General features: G+C 45.6%; 2 protein-coding genes across 14 annotated transcripts in view; one reads left to right on the top strand and one right to left on the bottom strand.

Moving 5' to 3' along the window:
• The window catches only part of FAM13A (family with sequence similarity 13 member A), a 156,651-nt gene extending 147,043 nt beyond the window's left edge, over positions 1-9,608 (top strand). For all 11 annotated transcript variants that reach the window (XM_065692196.1, XM_065692180.1, XM_065692242.1 and 8 more), the window contains 3 exons: positions 3,787-3,983; positions 4,665-4,766; positions 5,764-9,608. In XM_065692196.1, the coding sequence (XP_065548268.1) occupies positions 3,787-3,983; positions 4,665-4,766; positions 5,764-5,890 (426 nt within the window). In that variant the 3' untranslated portion in view covers positions 5,891-9,608. The remainder of the gene's footprint in view (positions 1-3,786; positions 3,984-4,664; positions 4,767-5,763) is intronic.
• Positions 9,609-12,994: 3,386 nt separating this feature from the next.
• HERC3 (HECT and RLD domain containing E3 ubiquitin protein ligase 3) overlaps positions 12,995-22,166 on the bottom strand; it is a 49,721-nt gene continuing 40,549 nt past the window's right edge. For all 3 annotated transcript variants that reach the window (XM_065692130.1, XM_065692123.1, XM_065692139.1), the window contains 5 exons: positions 21,518-21,584; positions 19,665-19,747; positions 16,372-16,555; positions 15,674-15,776; positions 12,995-14,797 (listed from right to left, as the gene is read on the bottom strand). In XM_065692130.1, the coding sequence (XP_065548202.1) occupies positions 14,589-14,797; positions 15,674-15,776; positions 16,372-16,555; positions 19,665-19,747; positions 21,518-21,584 (646 nt within the window). In that variant the 3' untranslated portion in view covers positions 12,995-14,588. The remainder of the gene's footprint in view (positions 14,798-15,673; positions 15,777-16,371; positions 16,556-19,664; positions 19,748-21,517; positions 21,585-22,166) is intronic.

Genomic DNA, 22,166 nt, shown 5'->3' on the forward strand with positions numbered 1-22,166 from the left:
GCAAGGGTAACAAAAAGTGCTTCAGCACACTTGGGTCATTTTTCTGTTATCCAGCCAGAGTTTGGTTAATGGTGTAAATACTGCAGACCTAGACATCCAAGGTGGTTTGATTATGAAGTAGTTACGGTAGACTGTATATTAATGGACCGTTCAAGGCACGTATTCATTAAAAGCAGGTTGCAGACTGAAAATGTTAAGCTGCTGTTTGGAGGCTGGTTAATCACCACTGAGCTCTTGGTATTTCCTAGATAACTGTTGGATTGAAACTGTAATAGAGGTCTGGTGAAGGCTGTTTGTGGGGTTTTTTTCTATTAGCATGTCCTCTCTTTCACCTATGCTTGCACCCAGAGTCAAATCTTACAACTATCAATTATGATCCTTGACCAGTATGGCTGGTGCTGCATTGTGTCAGCTCAGCAGTGTCCTGCAGAGAATACAAACCGTGAGAGATTTCTGACTGAAGATCAGGGTGACAGCCTTAAGCCCATTTACACTTATGAGCCTCTTAGCGCTTAACTGGGGCCCTGTGAAGCTTTATGGGGCAGCAGAGAACTACCCTCAGAACTAAAGAGAGGAAATTGCCAAAAGGCCCCAAAAGGTACCCTCTGCATAGGTCCACTGTGGGCAGAGCACTGCCTGTCTTGATGAGCCCCTGACACAGTCCACTGTCAGGTGTTTGGGGTTTTGCTTCTTTTTTTTCTTTTGAAGCATATGGGAGGGTCGGATAGAAGCTTGAAAGGTGATTCAAAGTGAAGCCTTTGAGGTGAAGCCTTACCAAACATTTAGGTACGATATCTTGAATATTGTCTGTGTTAAAAAAGGTCCTTGGGAAGCTTGCTTGCTGAGAGTGCTGATGATGGGATGCTCTGGAGATTGTATTTTGTAACTCTGGAAATTTTAAATGCCTCGTGATTGCTTGAAGATCCAAGCAGGTGCAAGCAGGATGGATGAAGTCAGTGAAGATCGTTCCGGTTTGAGGTGTAAATGCCAGTTAGAATCATAGAATCATAGAATAGTTAGGGTTGGAAAGGACCTCAAGATCATCCAGTTCCAACCCCCCTGCCATGGACAGGGACACCTCACACTAAACCGTCCCACACAAGGCCTCATCCAACCTGGCCTTGAACACCGCCAGGGATGGAGCACTCACAACCTCCCTGGGCAACCCATTCCAGTGCCTCACCACCCTAACAGGAAAGAATTTCCTCCTTATATCCAATCTAAACTTCCCCTGTTTAAGTTTTAACCCGTTACACCTTGTCCTGTCACTACAGTCCCTGATGAAGAGTCCCTCCCCAGCATCCCTATAGGCCCCCTTCAGATACTGGAAGGCTGCTATGAGGTCTCCACGCAGCCTTCTCTTCTCCAGGCTGAACAGCCCCAACTTCCTCAGCCTGTCTTCATACGGGAGGTGCTCCAGTCCGCTGCTTATCCTCGTGGCCCTCCTCTGGACTTGTTCCAGCAGTTCCATGTCCTTTTTATGTTGAGGACACCAGAACTGCACACAATACTCCAGATGAGGTCTCACAAGAGCAGAGTAGAGGGGCAGGATCACCTCCTTCGACCTGCTGGTCACGCTCCTTTTGATGCAGTTCAGGTTTAAAATAAGGTTCCCATGTGAGACTTGCTTATAGTGAAGGCCTTAGATGGCTGTTTCCATTCAGGTTCTTGCTAAGAATCCCTTTAATTCACTCCTTAGCTTTAAACAGCAAAATGCTTTAAGAGGTCTTGTGACAGCAAGATGTACTGTTTTGGCACTGAGGTCTAAACAAGTGAAATTTCTACACTTTCTTTTCCTCCCATGGGCTTCCATTGGCAGGAGGTTCACTCCTGAGCTCTGAGCCAGAGTAATCATTGCTGGCTTGGGCAGTGTGCTGATGCCCTGTAGTGAGGCAAGCAAGATGGGCTCATGGGCATCTGTGGGAGCACACCTCGCATGTGTCCTTGGGAGCAGTTTGTCACACTGCTTCCTTTCTCTCCAGAAGTGGAATCCAGAAGCAACTTCCTCTCCCAGGAAAGGGCACAGGAGCTCCTCTTTTGGTGCCAGAAAGATTCCCCTAATACAAAAGCGTTCCATTTTTACTGCTTAGATTGTCTTAGCAAATCCTTCTCCAAGCCACAGCAGGATTAGAGTTCTCCTGCTGCAGTTGTCCTTACCTGACAGGGCAGGATGGCATGCTTGGGGACCAGTAAATATGGTCTCTACTCTCCAGCCCAGACTGAAGTTGTTTGCAGGGTTTAAGAACAGTAGGTGACAGCTGGGTTTTATGCCTTCTGTTTAAACAGTATCATTTACATTTAGAGAAATGGTCTTATCATATGCTAAGTATTGCTTTAACTTTCACAAGTTCCCTGCAGATTTTCCTGAGATGTATTCAAACTTCTCTATATCTATTGCTATTATTATTACACAAAACTTCTCCCCAGCTAATCTTGTTTTAAATCTTCAAGCCTCCATCTTGGTTGTAATCCTCAACCTGTTGCTTCTAATTGCATTTTCATGGCCTAGAGCTTTAACATAAAAAGAAAACTCTGGGCAAACACTGATTTCAGGTAGATTTATTTGTTTAAAAGTCACGGACTTTAAGGATTTAATGGGACTATGACAGGTCCTAATGTTACTTTCTCCCTTTTTGCTTGAAATATGGAAGCAATCTCTTCAGAATAGTTAAACCATTCACAAGGAATCATGTGAAAAAAAAAAAAAAGTAAAGAAAATGGCTTCTTTGGTCCCAGTACAACAATATGTTTTTGCATATGCTTGAAGACTTCAGTGATATTAGCCCTCAACAGCTATTAAAGATATGCGTGTGCTTAGGTCCTCCCTGGCTGGAGTTACATAGTTGTAAATGTATACACCTACCTACATACTTGAGACTTACCATCCATGCTAACATTGATTGCCTTCCTCTAATGCTTATGCCTCATTCCTTATATTAAAGTTGAAATCTGCCTTCTAGCAATGTCTCTGCATGTCAGAGAAAACTGGGCCCTATTTCCTGACAATCAAATGATTTCTGGACAGTGTCGCAGGATAAGCCATACATTTGAGACTGCTGTGAATTATGAATTAGCACAGGTTCCAGCTGCAGTGAGGACTTTCAAAGATTTGAACACAGCCAATTCATCAGTGTACTTCGGGGAAATTGCACTGGGCAAAGTGTTACCCCTCCAGTTTTTGGTGTAGTCCAGCTAAGTGGTACAGACCTGATGTTGGGAACATGTTAGCAACAGCAGTGCTTTTACAGTCAATCATATCCCACATCTGGACCATTGAAAAACTGATCTGAGCTCACTGATACCACTGTATGAGCATCTGAGGTCTTGAATTCAGCCATTAGAGAGAGCTGTTGAGCTGCATCTATTGAGAGAATATTTCGCATTTTAACTTGGCAATCTGTATGCTGCCAGGTGTATTTGTAGGGAAACTTAGAGGATGGCTGGTATGCTTTATACAGTATGCATAACGTCTGTAAGTGGTTTTATTTACATCAGAATACATAAATTAAACACAACAACAGGTTGCTAAGAACCGCAGATATTTTTCCCTCAGTTTTGTTGCCACCAAGAGTTTGTGGTTGCAGTTTCTCTGACATGCTTTGGGTATAGGGTGTCTTATTAATGGTCTTCTGGTGTCTGTATTGCTTGGCAATTGAAATGCTTGCTCTCCCTATCCACTTCTTTTCATACCCGTTCCCCGGTGCATGTGGTGAAAGGATGTACCTGTTTCTGAGAAGGGAAGCAGTAACCTGTTCTGTTATGGGGGTGCTCTGTCCCTCTCTGTAGGAGGAAGAGGAGGGGTCTGAGGAGGACAGCAATGTGAAGCCAGATTTAACAATTACCATGAAAACAGATTTCAACGTGCGTAGCTTCTTGGATCAACTAGAAGATGATGCTGACGGCTTTGTTTCGCCAGTGGATGATAAGATGCCATCTAGGAGCAATCAGGATATGGGGCTTTCAAATCTCCATGAAGCATCCATGTATGTTGAATTCACAGGCAACTTCAAAAAGTTCTTGCTAAGATAGGATTTCATTTGTCAGAAAAGTGTGTAAATTTATTTTTTTTTCTTTCCCATTTATGATCTGAGTCAGAAGTTTTTGTGCTGTATTTTTAAATGCTATAGACCCTCATATGAAAGGGTTTGGGAAGAAACTGCCTTGTCCTGAAGCTGATGCTTGACTTCTGCATCTTTTGGATTCTAGCACTAAATAGTAGCTCCACTTCACCAGTGGCAAGCCTTTATAATGAAAACAACCCTGTACTCTACAAGGTTTTTGAAGTTTTGGAGAGGTCATGTTGAACTAGCTTTGCGAGTTTCAAGCAGCTAGGTCTGATACAAACACATGTAGGTGGGTGGCCTGAAGTTGTGACCTTTGGATCTTGATCCTATAAAAGTCACAAAAATCAGACCCACCTTCAGCAAGTAAGTTTCATTCAGTGAACTGTGAAATTCACGCTGGACCTCCTTAGAGGCTTCAGCTTAAGTCCAGCTTAAATTCAGAGAGCTTTTTGTTGCAAGTAACATCAGGTTGCAGGAGCTGCTTGGAAGAGCAGTTCCATCGCTTGTCATACCTGTGACCATACATTTGTAGATTTACTTTGTGTTTCCTGTTATAACTGTGGACATATGTATGATCCCATTTATGTTTAAACCCAACAGCCCTGAACTGTTAGAGCAGCTCCAAGAAGTCAGGGAAGAGAAGAAGCGGATCAGAAAAAAATTGAGAGACTTTGAGGATAATTTTTTCCGTCAGAATGGAAGGTAATAATTCCTCGGCTGTCTCTGTGTCCTTCAGCCACTTTCAGTCTGTTTGGCAGCTACAAAGCCCTCCAAATATGGAAAGTTACCCAAATTCACTGTTACATATTGCTTCATCAGTGGTTTACCCACATTTGTAACAGTTGCCCATTTATATGGATTACTTCCCCTTCTCCTCCCCACCAAGGAACTTAAGGGACCACAGCCTCTTTGAAAACTTTGTCTTAGGACAAGCCAGTTGGAAGCAAAAGTATAGATTGTGATAATGCAGCTGGCTCTAGCACAGCTGACAGGAGTGGTGGAAGTTTCTCAGTGATAGACTAATGGGGGATTTTCCTCATGATGTATGTTCAGATTGTGTCCTCTTCTTGCTTGTCCGTGAGGCATTCAGACACTAGTTTAACAAGTATTTCTTCTTTAGTGTGGCTGGCTTTACTGTTCTTAGAAAATGTCCCTCATTAATAGAATGCTTTAATATATTTATACTCAAATGATCGTGTTAGTTTCTTGCCACCAGCCATCATCCTTAGAGGTTCTTGTAAAACCATTGACAACTTTAAAGTTTCATGTAAGCTAAGAGAAATCTAATTATGTATCATCTTCCCTTTCATGCCTGTTCATGTAAGTGATGTGGTGCCAAGCCAGGAGTAGCTGCATGTTGTTTTGCCATGCTAACAGGCTGACATTCAGATAGCTCTTTGAACTGTTGTGTGGAGGCTGGTGATTTCAGAGAAGCAGGGCGTGCTTCGGATAAGGTTTTGCATTTGGAACCATGGGATTGTGTTCAGCCTCAATGTGCAAGCATCCAAAAAAATGCTTGAGCTGTTTGTTTGGCCTTCTTTCTTTTGTCCCCCTTAAAGGACAGAAGTTTAGTTCTTGTTCCCTGAAAGGAAGTGGAGGAGAGGAGCTGCTTTGTAGGTCTTGTTGGGGGACAGAGGGAGGCTGTTGAGGGAAGATGTCCTCTCACCAAAATTCTTATGATCTACTTTCATTCCCATAGGAATGTGCAGAAAGAAGACCGCACTCCAATGGCTGAAGAATACAACGAATACAAGCAGATTAAGGCCAAGCTGAGGCTGCTGGAGGTCCTGATCAGTAAAAGAGATATTAGCTCCAAGATCATGTAAAGGAAAAGATTATTTTTGCCAGTAAACAAAGAGGACAGCACCAAATGGACAAATGCGTAAAGTGGATGCAGTGGGAGCCTGGCTGGGAAGAGCTGAGGAGCTCCCTAGGAACTGATGGGCCATTCCCAGAGGTGGGAGGGTGAGGAAAGGTGGCTTTCTCTACACTTGCTGTTGCCCCCTCTTTCTCCAGGCCTGATGCCCAGAATGGAGTTTGCCAGTGTAGGAGACATGACGCTGCACTCAGCGACTGCACTGAAGGGATCCTTCTGTTTGATTTGCTTACAGATCCTGTAATATTTAGAGTATCAAAGCCAGCCATGCTACTTTTTTTCTCCCCAGGATATCATAGCAAGAGGCACAGTAGGATGAATAGTGATTAAATCATCAAATAGCTTCTACTTTCTTTTAACAAACAAGTGCCCTGACTGATCTGATGTGAAGGCACAGGCCAGATAGTGCCAAGACTGCTCTCTTGTAGCTACAGTAAAGATTTGCTCAGACTTTTGACCTGACTGCTTGGAGTCCAGCATTTTCTGTTGCGCTAGAGAAATGGTGCAAGAATCTCCCAGTCATCACCCCGAGCTGGTATGACTCACAGTTTTGTCCAGGCTTGACTTGGGTTTTCTTGATGGCCCATTCAACTGAAGTAGAAGAAAGTACCTACATCTGCTCTGGATAGCAAAGAAAATGAGCTATGCAGCAAGGTTCTTGCTAGCTTGTTCTGCTTGGAAGGTGATACTGTAACATTATGACCATGTTCAGGTAATTGGGAAGTAAAGAGGTTTTAAAAGCTTTAAGTCAGAATCCCTTAGGATTTTGGTAGCTGATCAGTTATTTAAGATGTCAAGTATCTGGAAGACTCACCCCATTAGGACATGTGTTTTATCATGTGGTACAAACAGAAGAGTCTAAGCTGGACAGTACATGTCGGTGTCCATACATACTTGCTAGCATAAATTTTGTTCTTTTATGTACACCATCAGACTCTGGGCTGCAGCAATGACACTGTTACGGTGGCAGTAGGAGGTGATCTTCTCTTCCCGGTGTGTATAGGTGGGATACCTGTGCAGAGCATACTGTGGGGAACTGACAGCCTAGAGCCATGCTCTACCTGTGGAAAGGGCCTGTGTCTCAGGTGTAGGGTTTGACAATTCAATGTTTTCAAATTCATTTATGAATGAAATAAAGAATCAAAGAATGTTTTGGGTTGGAGAGGACCTCAAAGATCATGTAGTCTGCACCGCTGCTGTGGGCAGGGAAGCCTTCCACTAGACCACGTTGCTCGAAGCCCCATCCAACCTGGCCTTGAACACTGCCAGGGATGGGGCAGCCACAGATCCTCTGACTTTCAGAACAGAAAGTCCTGGACACCTGGTTCATGTCAAACAGATGCTGCCTAAAGAAGTGCAAGATGGCAAGGTCAGGGATGCACCAAGTAGCTGAGGGCTCACAGTTCTGCAGTCCCAGGCCACCTGGGCTCGCTTCTCACTCCAGAGGCTTGTCTGCATCCACTCAGTCTGCCCTGAGCCAGGGCTTGACCCTGATGTCCCAGAGAGCATTTCTGTAATGGTTTTTCTTTGGCATTGACCCCCTGGGGAGCTAATGTGCAGAAGCCAGATGGCGGAGATCAAATACAGTGCCAGTCATCACAGCCAGGCCCGATGCAAGTCATACTGGAAGAGGCAAAAAGAAGACTCCCAGAACAACTTTCCTCCTTCCTTCTTTACATCTGCAAGTGGGCTCATAAATACGTGTGTTTGGGCTGTGGTACTCAGACTCACCCCCTTCCACTTGCTGTATGTGCTGTGTTAACTCCTTGCCAAAACTGGTGCTGTTTTGGTCTCTTCAGAATCCCATAAACCCTTCAAAAGGCAACTTTCTCCAGGTGGGTTTGCACATGCCCATTACCAGTCTGGATGGGTAAGGCAATGATGTGTGTTAATTATGAATGAAAGCACTTAGGAAGGGGGCTCCCAGCTTGTTTGCTTGGTTTTAATTTGTTTTACTGATTGCAGTTGCCTGTTCTATACAAAATCAGTGAAGGCTGAACTTCGTATTTCCAAAGTGTCCTGAGGACTTGTGTGCTGATCTAGGGCTTGGCTTTCCAGAGATACTGAGTTCCCCCCACCTGAGAGATGTGAGGCTCTGCCTCTGCAACACTGAGCCTTTGAATGTGTTAACTGAGCTGACAGATGGGTGCAAAAGCTGCATTTGGAGATGTCTGACTGGAAGGGAAGCCTGACCAGTGTAAACCCCTGTTGGAACACAGGGCAGCCCAGGAAATCAGAGCCGTGCCTTTGTACTTCAGCCTGCTCTTACGAACTCTTCCTCTCGGAGACCATAGTTGGCTCTCCCTAGATACCTTAGGTATTTTGGCTCAGTTTTGTATTGTTCGGGCACAGCTCAGCAAAGCAAAAACGTGGGTGGTGGGTGTGTGCCTCACGCTGGTCTTCATTTGGGACTTCGCTGAATGATGATGGACTAAAGCTTGAATCTGGGCCTGGACATCTTTATATGGACAAGAGAAGCAGTTTCTGCCCTTTTTCATAGCCGTACATCTTTCCAGCAGGCCAAGGTTTCCCAGGAATATGTTTTCTCTGCTTACTTTGTAAAGCCTGTTTGCACTGTGTACTGATAAATTATCTGTTTTGCTGGGGTTTGCCCCTGACAAATCTTGATAAATGAATACGTAGGGAACAGTCCATCTTATTTTTAAACTGATGAGATTGCAGCATTTTCTGATGCTCAGTTACCGCTGTTTACATGGTCTGTTGCTAGAGTTCAGATAGTTTATATGAAATGTAAGTACAATTAATGCACTTTAGAGAGTCTCTATTTTTGAACTTTGAAAGCTAAAAGAAACAAAACCTTAACTGAGATTGTACATTCAAACAAACAAACAAAACTCCGTACCTAGCCACCTCTCTTTTTAAACTGTTCTTTCCCTATGGCAAAGAGGAATTAAAACCGTCTGCCTGACGGCGAAGGGAGCTGCTAGGAAAGACTGTTGTAGAGAAGAAGTGAGTTTTAAACTCAGAGTCCTGGAAAGACACGTACAAATGCTCAATGTTCTGTCCTGAGTCTGCAGATGATGTGACTCCCCTCTCCCAGGCCTGCACAGGAGGAGGGCTCCGAGGCCTGAGCACTAGAATGTTGTCTTTGTATCTCCCCCAGATGATTTGACTCCCCACTAACCACAAATAGCCGGAGAGGATGTTTGCCCTGCCACACGCCTCTAAGTCAACATCTGTGTGTTTTGTTTGATGGTTTGTCTATGCCAACATCGGTGACTATTGACTGGAGGACATTAAATACAAGACTGTGTGTTTGAAAAGGTGTGAAGCACTGTACAAAAATGTACTTTATGTGATATAAATAAGCTGTTGAGTGTAAGACAACCTGTTTCCATGTCGCTAGAACAGACTGTCTCCTGTAGGATGGCAGTATGGTCTGTTGGGCTCCCCATCCACTGGGGCCGTTTCAGACACGTGTGTCTGTGTGTTACCACATTGTGGTACAGTAAATCGCTGCGGTTCAGTTAACGATGGTAATGATGAATGGGTTGTTGACAAAATGAGGTTGCAAGAATTAAAGATGGAGGAAAAACTTGTTATTCTTACAAGTTGCATTTGGTTTTATTCTGTTTACTCCCAAGTAAACAGTCAAATAATGGATGTTTATGTTCAAGGCAATGAAATTAAAGCATCTTATCTTTTAATCGTGCTGCAAAGACACCGGTTGTTATTCCTGGTATGTGCAGGTTTCAGAGGGTAAGAATCCTCTTTGGAGATGTTTGCAAATCTGTGTGATTCGTTGGTGCTTGAAGCAAGCCACCAAGGCGAGAGCCAAGCTGTAGCCTGTGCCTGTTCCCCATGGTACCTGGAGGTGAAACTCATGCCTGTTGGTGGGGTCATCTGTGCCTGCTGCTGGCCCAGGCTGGGGCTGAAGTGGTGGCCAGTCAGCAGGGCCATACCGGGGCTATGCTCTTGCCCTTGCCATCCTGGTGGCAACCAGTGTGGGTTTGGTTCATGGTGTGCATACGGGCTATGGAGTTGTGCTTCAGCTTGTGCTCCAGCTTACTTCTTTGTTTCTGTCCCAGGTCTATTGGAGGGAGAATGCAAGGGCTGCTGGCTGTGGGGAAGGGAATTTGGGTCAAGACTGGTTTCTCTAAGCCAAGGCAGAGGAGAGGGGCTTGCTTGCTTATGTGCAGATGGGGAAGTTAATTTTACATTTGGAAGCTGTAACAAGTGATGTTAGTGTGGGGTAACACTGTGGAAGGGAGGCTCGCATCCTGCCTATCTCTGACCACTACTCCATTGTGAAGGGCAAAAAGGCCCTTTATCCTAGTGGGTGCACTTACAAAGCACCTTCTGGTTTGGCAGAGGATGCCTATTCCAGCACTGTCCCCTGCATGCGTTGCCAGAACAAATGCTGTTAGCACCAACAGCATCAGCAGAACCAGAGCAAAACCTGGGCCCTGCACTGGTTGCATGTCTGGGCTGATTTCACAGTTGCGTGCTGGGAAGTGACCGTGTTCATTTGCCTTTGGGATGCGGTGCAGTGGTTCATGTGCACAGACCATGCCAGAGCCTGACCCTGTAGCTGCTGCAGTTAACAACCATCTTCCTCACTGGCGGCAGCGGGAGGACAACCCTTGGGATGAGGCGCGAACCCAGAGCTGGACTCAGCTCTTCACAGTCCTTTGCCGTGTGCTCTGTGACACTGCTGTGACTGCACAGTCTGTGTGGAGAGAGAGGAATCTGTGTCTGTCTCACCTAAGTCCCCCTCACTCCTCTGCAGTTGTCCTTCTCTGCTGCCTCTGTGGTTCTTGCTCAGGAGGGGGGGAGCTGTATTAATGCTAAATGTGACAACAGGCTGGTAAACAGGGCTTACCTGGGGGGTTCCGGGTCAGAGCAGCGCTGTTTCTGCAGGGGATTGCCCATGCAGGCATTTAAACAGTACAAACAACAGCTGCTCTCCAGCTGTAAAAGGGTAAACTGAGGAGACAAGTGCTGAAAAAACCCAAGGGAGCTCGTTCTCCGTAAGCGCAGTCAGTGAAATCCCAGCCCGGCTGAAGGCCAGCGTTGCTGTTGGGACAGCGCTCCACCATTTCTGTGGGGTTTTCCACAGCGCTGGTGCTGAAGTTGGCCCACATCGGCTGGAAAAGTGACGAAGAGCACTTCTTGGAAAGGATAAACGATGGAAACTGGCACAGCCTGGCACAGCTACGGCCGGGACGCAACACGCAGAGCTGCAAGGTGTGCGTGGCCCGGGCTGGCACCAAGCAGGATTTCCCCTTTCTCCTTTGGGGTTTACTGAAGTGCTGGTGCCTGTGCCCATCACAGCGTGCAGCATCCAAGGCCCAAGGTGAGACACACAGATTGGCTGTGACCAGCCCACCTCCACCCCATGTGCCTTGGTGCCCCCACAGTAAGAAAAGTCATGGAAAACCATGTAAGAAGCCCTTGCCCTTGGAGCTGGATGTAGAGCAGTGTCTCCAGGTAGCGAGAGGGCAGGTGAGCCTCACCGACCTCTCCTGGCACTTGCAGCACTAAGTGTTGGACACTTGCTGGAACTTCTGGGTTCAGAGTGATCTTTGTGCCTCCCTTTGCACACCTGCATGCGGTGATGAACCATCTCCTAGTACACAGATATGTGATTATATTCATATGTAAATACAGATATGTGAATACACAAGATATGCTTGTGCAAATAACTCGGTGTATATTGGCTATTTCAGCTGGTTGGAGTGCAGAAGTCAGTACAGTGGGGGGGGGGAAGGGGCTGTGTCTGACAAAAACCATAATACTCACTGTTTTTCAGACTGCAGTTGCTGTACAAAAGCAGCCCTTTGTAGGCCATACACAGCTACAGAAACCTCAGCAAACAGGGGCCCATGCCAGTTTACGTGATTTGTGTAATCAAGCTTAATCTGAACCTACGTCTTTTTTAAGGTAAATGGGTCAGCAACCATTATGTGCACATTTTGCATCAAACAGGGAAATAAACCTATTCTGAGTGCAGGTGTTGGGTGACAGTTTGGTACAGGTGGGACTCTGGCTGCCACCAGTGGCTCAGCTCTGCTCGCCCATGGCTGGGCAGCAGCAACCACCCTGCCCTTCTCCCCACAGCCTTGAGCTGCCTCTTGCTCCAATAGAGAGGAGAAACCAAGTTGGTTTCACTCCCCCCTGCCTTAAGTGTGACACTGCCCCAGGATGAGATGGCCAGGCAGGGCTTGACCTGCACGTGCGTAATAGCGTGCACACTGAAGGGGAGCTCACCCTAGCCCCCTCCTTCTCAGCTGAACATGACTGACATCTGCTAGTGGAAAATAGATGTATGTGTGCATGAGGTATAAATATAACTATGCACACACTTTGCATGTAATATATTACATAAGAGCATACACACTTCTGCATATTGTGCATAATTACAGAGACATCTACAGTAATACAACACATGCAGTACACTATATACACAAGACACTAAAGTATGTATTCTAGATATACTATTATAAAACTATGTAGACACTACCCAATTATACAATACAGATCACAAAGTATACACACTTTATTGTGTTTCTAGAGAGCATATGTACAGGATTATGCACATACACCCATTAATCCTACCCAGCTGCTGCGTGTTTACCTGCATGGCTGAAGGAAAAAGAGAGCAGCACCCTTCCTTCACAAGCTCAGGAATGCTGAAGCCGTAAGCCCAAACGATGGAAGTCCTGTATTAAACTAGTAATTAACTATACTTGCGTACACTAATGCTGTCCCACAGTGCTGCAGGTAGTGGCGGCTCTCCAGCCTAACAGGGCAGCCCCCATCCTGCACCCTGCCTATACCTGCAGGGCCAGACAGGAGATGGCAGAGGAGCCTGGAGCACCCTTGGTGGCCTTCAGTGTTGTGAGGTGTGAGGAAAGAAGGAGCAACACGAGAGACGTGGGGATGAAGGACGGGGATTGACAGACTCAGGTCTGCCCTCAGTTCCTCCTCCACTGAGGACATGCGTGATGGGTTGAGCCTGGACAGGCAGATAAGACTCCTCTTCCTGCCCTGTCAGCAGCGACAGCTTCCCAGCACAAAGGCAGCCATTCAGTCAGAATTAAACATCAGATTTATTGCATAATACTGTACTCTGTACACACACATTGAAAATAAACATTTGATATAATTGTATATTCGTCCTCAATGCTGCGTTAGAAAGAGGCTGAGGGGGCTCTGTGTAGCCCCCAGCTTGTCTTAAAAAAACCTGGAAGCCTAAAATCTTTTGTTACGAGGTGCAAAGTTCAATACTGTCTATTGAACACGGTGCATAAATACTATGTCCTAATAACAAGTTAATGTCAAAACCACCCTAGGCTTAAAATGAGATTTACATCAAGACCTGAAAAATGAGGTGGGGGGAGGCAAAAGGGAGAGGAAATCATTCAAACTTCATTTAATGGAGGGTGAGACTGGGGTGGGGGAGAGGATAAAGGCTCTCCAGTCTTACAGCATAGGTTTAGGTGATGATTTTGCCTGCTCAATACTCCTGTACATTTCCAGTCTAATTCATAGAGGTTGTGCTTCAGGGCCACTCAACCAAACAGCTGTCAAGTGAAAGGACTCCTCTCCAACAGCAACATAAAGTGACCCTAGCTGCAAAAATAAAGCCAAACTCCAAAGTGAGGGTTACCCCCCTAATGGGGATCTCATGCCTGTTTGTTTTCTGTGACTTGGTGAGACTGGAGAGCTCATACACGCCTCGTACACTCACACACATGTACAGGTGACTCCTGAAGAAAGGTGGCAGTGGTCAGAGCAGCCCCGCACCTTGCAATGAAATAACAGCTCTGTTCAGGTGGAAAAACAGAGCTTGGCAAAGCATACGGGTCTGGCTTGTGGACTTACCCAGGTACAAACACAACGCGAGAGATGTACTTTGAGAAACCCATTACTACAGGTAGGGTTTGTCCTTCCACAAGCCAAACAAACCCCACTCCAAAGGGGTCTGAGGCTTCTTTAAGGTGACACTGCTTGAAAACAAATTTTGAGACAAGTGAGGATGAACAAGCAACCCCCTCAACCACCACATTCTCCATGAGAGAGCCTGGTGCAAAAAGACAGAGCATCCCTAATACACCACCCTGGGGGTCACAAATGACATCCCAGCCCGGTACCATCCACCAAGAAGCAAAGGGCAGAAGGGGTATTTCTATTCGAAGCAAGCAAGAACCAGCTTGCATTTAAAAAAGGAGGAAAAAAGGGTGGGGGGGGGGGAAATCACAGCTTCTCAAAAAGGAGATCACTATTTCATCCTCAATCTCCATCATAGCTTAAATGCAAGGAACATCAAAATATTTAAACTCGATTAAAAGGAGAGGTAAGTGTGCGTGTGTGTGTGTAGGGGCAATAAAAGCAAACTACAAGAACTGCTGTGAGGGCAGTGATGTCCAGTTGGAGGAAAACAACAAAAATGCCCACTGAACTAATTTTGTTCAGCAGATGAGAAAATTCAGAGCAACAGCCTCTCCCTGTTGAAGCCCCACAAAATGATGGGGGAATCGGGCTGAGACTGCATCATCTCAATCTATTATTATTACTAGTTACATCTTCCCCCCAAAGGTCCTGATCCATTCCCTTACAAAAATAAAGCCGAGCCCACTGTTTTCTTCCTCCGTACCCAAGTGTCTGCGCCTCTCCCACATGAGTCAAGCTAAACTAAAGCCCTCGTAGTGGTCGATGGCTTGCATCAGCCGGGCACTGAGGATCTCCTTGCTGCTGTACTTGGGCAGGTCCAGGAGGTTGTAGCAGGTATGTGCCACGGGCAGGTACTGCTCCCCACTGGTGGTGGACTGGATGACAATGCGCAGGCTGGACATGCCGTAGATGGGAATGCGGTCGCTGCCTGTCAGGAACACTGGGAGAAGCAGAGGGAAGGGTAGGCAGCTCAGGCACCTGAAGGCAAACTCCATCCTGACCCGCACCGCAGGACCCTGTCTGGAGGGGCTGAAACACTGAATGAACTCCATACAGGGCATTGCTGGCCTCACAGGGGAGGTGCAGAAGAGCAGAGGCAAGAAGTAAGGCCACTGCTGGGTGCATGGATGAGAAAATCCCACAGTACCCTCTTCCCTTAAAAGCTCCCTCTTAGGCCCAGGCAGGATAAAACTGAACAATGCCAGGGCTTCTCCAATAGGAAAGGCAGACGGGGGCACTCTCCCTGCTGCCACCCCTCCCAAGCACAGCACCTCAGTGCTGGGACCAGGGTTGGTTCCTCCTTGCTGGAAACCACCACGAGGAGGGGAGGTATCTGCTACCCTGTCCCACCAATATGTGGTCTCATTTTCCTGACACATTACACACTAGCTCCTCCAGTTAGCTGACACCCTATCACTGCCCCATTACTCCTAACAACAGTGCTGCAGTGCCTGAAAGCTCAGCTTGCAGAAAGAACCAGATGAAGCATGGGCACCAGGGGCTGCTAAGAATTCACCATCTGGCGATGCCAACAGATGGATACTGCATGCCCTTGAGAGAGACTGCATTGGATCTTGCACAACAGATATACCCCCCACCCCCAGTGATTCTGAGGGTAATAGCAAACACAAAAGACAATATGTTTTCTCCCTCTCTTGGTCTCATCTGACTAGCAGATAACTCAGGAGATGATAACCACTCATTGCTGGATTACCTTCTAGCACTTAACGTAATGTGCCATAACCCTGGAGCTCTGCAGACACTCCCGCCTAAGTCTTCACTTTCAGGAGACACTGCACCACTGCAAGATACTTACAGAGGAATTTCTTCTTCTTTTCCAAGGGAAATGCATGGAAGGTTTCCCAGAACATTCTCACAGTTGGGTGTGTTGCAGTGTAGTCTCCCTTATAGATGGCACTCTGTTAGAAAACCAGAAGTCACATCATTTCATCTGGCACTAGAAAGCAAAGACTCAGCAGAACCCAGACCTGATCTCTTGTGGTATCTGACATCAGACAGCTACAAAATGGAGTACAGGGTGGGCCAAGGGCAATAGGGTGGTTCAAAGATTCAACAAAGGGCTCTCCTAGCAATATATGGAAGAGGCATTAGGCCTCTAGCTATTCATTTAATCACGTGTCATGAGGAATCCTGGAGTTTCTCTTCACAGGCTGGACCCTTGGCTGTGCACTTTCTGCTCTTGTGCAGTGGAGTGAGTTTTACTGTAGGGAAGAGACAAAATCAGGGTCTTCACCTTCAGTCTTAGGTTTCATCCCTAAAAACAGCAGATGGAAGTCCTTCTCCCTTGTCCTTTCTCACCCTGAATTTCCTCCCTGAGCTTCATCAGTAGCAGGAGAGCACAGTAAGAAACTTTTCATGTGACTGATGGCAAGGTGTACAGGGAGCATTTAAACATGAAGACATCTCATGTCCCAGGGAGTGCCCACCTCGTGCAACTGTACAACCCTGGTACTTGTGGAAAAGAAGAAAAATAGGACAAGAGGGAAGCTTTACCTCTTCCAATTCCTCCCAGTTGTAGTTACTGTTTCCAACTATCATGGCCCTGAGCTCTGTGGGCTGGAAGAGTTCCAGGACTTTCCCACCACACACTTTCAGGAAGCCAGTGGAAAAGGCCGTGTACCACTCATGGATGGAGAGGTTGAAGATGTAATTTATGTAGGCTTCAACAAATTCTTCCCTGGTGCATCGAGAGAGAGCAGGCAAAGGAAAGCACTTTTAATCATATGCCTGAGCAGCAGCACTGTGAAGTTTTCCTGTTTCTGCCTGTAACGTGTCCTGCAAACATGGGTCTCCAACAGGTTCACCCCACTGCCCTCCTCTCACTGAGCTGAGTCACTGCAACAGGGACAAAGTACGAGGCCGCAAGGACCATCATGTGCCTGCTTACTCCCCGGGCATTGGCAGCATGGGAGGTCCCCCAGCAGCACAAGCTCTATACTACCATAAACCCACCCAGTGGCTTTGCATCCAGTTGCCCACAGGCCCAGAAGGGAGCCAGAGTGACACCAAGCACTGGGGAGGTGTCAGAAACAAGAGCTCTCTTCCCTGAGGAACTCATGGCCTGGCACAACAAAGATTGCATTAAGCAGGTATCAGGATTCAGTCACCAGGGGTACATGTCCTGGCCCAACTCTTGCAATCCTACATTTAGGGAGTTCAGGAAATAACCTGCAGCTCCTCTCAGTCTGCAAGCATCTGGGGTTACTCAGCATTGTGTGCACAAGCAATGACTTGGGACTGCCAGGTTGCTGTGAGCAAGCACTCTTCTGGAGACAGGGAACACAGGGTGCCCAGGAGACTACTACTTCCAAAGCCAAGAGGCTCACAGAGCCCTAGTTAGGTGAGTTTTCAGAGGCAGCTCCTGCTGACTCTGTGTCCTGTGAATCTTCCCAGTAGTTCAGCACTTTCTAAGCCAAAGCTGTAGCCTAGAGGCAGACTGAGGAAATGCTGCTCTTGATCTGAAACTGCACGACCGATTCCCTCCCTCCCTCCCTCCCTCCCTCCTGCTCCCTAGGAGAAAACCACCAAAAGAAGTCAAGAAACACCCCTCACTACCGAGCAAGAAAACAGACTTAGAAAGCACAGAAACCTCCTCTTCAGCCTTCACACACTGGTTAAATACAGGACTTGTGCATTTGGAGCATGTGGCAAAGACAATGACTCCTCTCAGAATGACTTCCCTGCTTTGTGTCAAGGGCTCCCAAGAACAGCATTAAAATAAAAACACCATTCTGCAGGCATTGGCAAGAAACCTGTGGCAAACCCGTCTCTGGATTTTGTTAGCACCTTAAGCAGCTTTATTCTGCTTTCTTAATCTCCAAGCACCATGAGCTGCGTGCAACACTAGAATTCTATTTGTGCAGTGACATTCTTGCCTGACACTCCAAAGCAGCTCACACCTGCACACAGCTTAGGGAACACCACAGAACCTGGAATCTCAGCCTCTAGCTGAGGAGGTCACAGCTGAAAGAACTATTTTGACTTTCTGGTGGAGGAATTCTCAACACGTGCTATGCAAAAGCAGTGAGGGGTGGGTGAGAAAGTAAGAAAGATGAATAAGGAAGCAGACTGATAAATGTTGAAAACTGGAATACGGAATCAATCATGTAGCAAAGGGCGAGTTATTTTCCAGCACATTTGTTTTATTGTAATTTTCCTGATAGTCACCTGAGCATTCGGGAAAGCCAAGCTGATTAAGCACTTAACTGTTGCTTAATATTTCTCTGGCTGTTACGGTCATGAACCCTTTATCAAGAACATTTTATGCTGTGACACCCTGTAGGAACTCCAAAGGAGAAGGGAAAATGCAGGCATTTCCTACTTGGCATTTTCCCGTCATTCCTCAGGTCCCAGAGAACCTTCCTCAGGCAGGAAGGGCAGTACTCAAAGATACACCCACAGCAAACTATTGAGGCCAGAAGGGCAGCAAATTGGTCCCCGGCCTCTAAAGGTAGGGGTGGAGGAAGTCATTAAGCAGTGTAAGGTGAATTGATTGCCATGTCTAGACTTGGATTTAAAGGTTAGCTTGAGTTCAAAACCGTTAGTCAAGACAAAGCAATTGCATTTGGAATGTGTTAAGCCAGTGGAGCTGCACACTAGCCTCTCTCCTTAAAGATTTTCTTCTCTGTTATCCATCCCGACTCAAACAGTTGCAGGAGCTAGCCCAGGGAACTCTTCTCAAACACTCAGCTAAAATCTCTGTTCCTCCCCCTAGGCCAGGTATGGCACACAGTATAAAAATGGCCATTTTTCTTTTGAGTTTACATGCCCAGCCTAAAAACCTGAAGGGTACTATCACTGGCATTGTCATCTTTACTTTATTGTCACAAGTGTAGATTAAACTCCTCTCTATTTACCCAAAGCCCATTTTCTCTTTGCTAGGAGACAGACTTACACCGCTGCATTTTGGTTTTGCATGGAGGCAGTTATTTAACCATGTAAGTGCACCCTTTTGGGCAGCAGTAAAGTAGGTAAGAAGGTAATACAGACAAAGCTTTGGTTACAGTAAGGCTTTCGACACAATCAGAACCCTTTAAAATAATCAGATTAATAGGAAATTACTTCATCTCCACGCTTGCCAGCAAGGTCTTCAGCATTACTAGCACAAGCCCCTGACCATGCTGTCGACTAGTCACTGGATCACAGCGTTTTGCCAGCAGAGAAAGAATGTGAACACTGCTTCAAGTAATAAAGGCATTTGTTGAAATCCAATTACAGGATTACGAGAAGAAAATAGTTTAGCAGCTGGAAAAAAGGAGGGAAATGGAAGCTGTTCTAGTAATAGCTCTCAGGTGTTCAGTCAAACAGAAAGGCATCTATGTACAGTAGGGCCTTATGACTTTGATCAGGGACGGTGGTCCTCTGTCAGGCCTAGTCAAGGGAAAGTGTTTCCGGCTCCAGAATTAACAGTATAAACAAGTTGCCAGGCTCAGTTTTGTTGGTCACGTACAGTTCCCTTCTAAACCATCAGGGAGATTAACCTTCAAGGGCCCAAATCACATTGCAATCTTTATTTAGTATGAGAAAACTGCCAATATGAAGGCCTTTCATAGGGAAGATGCCCATCCAAAAGGATGTGGGACATCTTCCAAACATTGGTGGAAAGATGACAAAAACTTGCCTTTTATTTGAGTGCCACTGGCACGCAGTAGTTTCTAAACAACTGGTCTTAGAATTGTTCACACTGACATCTACCTCTCCCACATTTCACCTCCGATTAAGTTTCTGTGGCACGGCACCCGCTTTCACTGTGCGTAACAGCCCATCCCCACATATGCCCCACTTACCTATTGTCCTTCTGCACCATAATTCTATCTCCATCTTCGATCAGGTTCTTCTGCTCTGTCACACCATAGCTTTCCCTGCAGATCTATACAAAACCAGAAAACTAATTTTACCAGAAGTACTTTTCAGGCCATACGCCTGCAGAAAGAATCAGAGTTCTCTTCACAGTCGATGACTGATATGTGAAGGGTGGACCAGAAAAGAAGGGCATATACAGAACACTTCATCTGCTCCAAAGGCCTGTGCGCTTCACCACCTTCCATCACTTACATTTGCTGTAGGAGTGGTACTGAGTCTAAATGCAAACTCGGAAAGGAAAAAAGTTACGCTTTTAGGTAAATTTCCTATGAAAAATACAAAAATTCCTGTATTTCACTAAGCCCACATGCTCTGGCAATAAAAAAGACTCCTTGTTTTGTAATAGAATCTCACTAGGTTTGTTCATCCTCACTCACTGCAAGATGGCATGCCCACAGAAAGCTTCCTGCTTTCACCTGGCCTAGGCTGGCACCAGTACAAACATACTGATTCTGTACACATAAAATTGGTCACATGGAAAAAAAAGCAAAAAGGTCAATTTTCAAGTTGCCATACACAAAAGAGGCTCAGATTTTGACATGAAAGATGAGCTCATTTCAAGGTTTGGGATACCAGTTATTATTCATTTCCAAGTTTTAGCAGATATATCTGTATGTCTTTATATATTATGCAGCACATAGTGCAAGAAAGAGAGTAAGAATGCCCTTTTCTAGGAAAAGAGAATTAGGGAAAAATCTCTTGCATTACTTCAACTGTATTCTTTTTTACACAGTCTGCATTATCATCACTATGGCTTCATTACCTCCTCCTGAATTGCAGCTCTGACTTGCATGAGACACAGTTAGACCCCAGTCTGACTCACTCCAGATTTACGTTGGATCTAAGAGACTATGTGCTCTCATTTATGAAACAAGGAAATGGGAAGCACTCTCCTAGCTCAGAAAGGATTTTCTTCATAGTGTGTAGCAGTTTTCCTGGTACCTTGTTTTTACCCCAGGCAGGCCCTGGACAGAGATTCAAGAACTCAGACCAAGCTCAAAATGAACACATCACTCAGAACCTGTTAGCACATCAGGATTTTAAAGCAAAGACATTGAAACATGGAAGCCCTACCCTGCCTGAGTCAGAGGAAAACACAGCTTAGAGAATAAGGATGCTGTATCTCTATGAAGTTCTAAATATTTGCACATGTGAGAGACATACCTGATATTCCAGTGTACATCAGGATCGAACTCTTAATTTCGGGGACTCTCCACACTGTGCAATAGAAACTATTGCATCTAGGTTACTAGCTAGGAAAAAAAGTACTTTTACTGCCATAATAGCACAGGAAAGCTGAGTTCCCCAGCATGTCCCTGAGCCACAGCCTCTAGCATTTCGTTTCTGAAAGTCTGACCACTCACTAAAAACTTTTAAGTTGAAAAGTATTAAGACAGCAAGGAAAATTCTAAACGGTGTCAGGATTTCAAGACTTCACCTAGTGATGCCAAAGCCTAACTTCCGTTTTCAATGGGAATTTAGGAATCTTCCCACTGTCTAGTGTGAGAAGTTGGCCAGTGACATTTAAGCCATGTGCCACAGTGACAAGGCTATCTGGAAAACCACTCTGCTTTATCTACTTACTAGCTTAGTTTTCATGACCACATACAAAAGAACAAGTGAGTGACAGCAAAGAATTTTAACATTAACACTTAACATTAGCACGGGGTACGTGCTACAGGCATAGTTTGGAATAAACCATAACACACATGAATAAGGAGATGGACTTCAACTGTATCATACCAATCACATAGTTGACATGTGAAATGTGTCTTACTGTAAAATTCAAGCAGAATGTCTCTTCTACATCTTCTCCAGGGTAATCTAAAAGTTGCTGAAGACTCCTACATAACAGGTATGGAAAGAAAAAAATGTATCAGAGGTTCAAAAAGTCATACATCTAAAGGGGAAAAGAAATTCAGCAAAAGCAAAGAAAGAACATCACATCTGGGCAGCAGGATTGCAAGAGACTCTCCAAGTCACCTGAAGGGGTAAGAAAAAAGTAGACCTCAAATAAAAAGATGCTTTGTTAGAAGCAAGATAAAGGCTAGACCACACAAATTATCAATATAGTCAATGCCTACCTAGTACCTGGATCCCCTTTTAATGATCCTGGCCTTAGAACAGAATCACATTTTTAGCTCTTATTGACTCCTAGATATTTTTGCCATCCCCACACAAAAGTCCAAGGGGAATGGAGAGGGTGGTGGATTATATCTGTATCCCCATTAGGAAGAAAATATTCTGCTATCCCTCAAAATCCTGCTGCTGTCTTCCCGGCATTTTACTTCATTGTTGTTTAACAGCTGTCACTTTGTGCTGATAAACTGGACACCAACTCAGAAGAAAAAAAAAGACACCAATCAGACACTGAGATCTTCTCTCGGTGTCAGAGGGAACCAATATCCCCATGGAATCAGGCAAAA

Source organism: Lathamus discolor, chromosome 1 (genome assembly GCF_037157495.1).
Source record: "Lathamus discolor isolate bLatDis1 chromosome 1, bLatDis1.hap1, whole genome shotgun sequence".
NCBI lineage: Eukaryota > Metazoa > Chordata > Aves > Psittaciformes > Psittacidae > Lathamus > Lathamus discolor.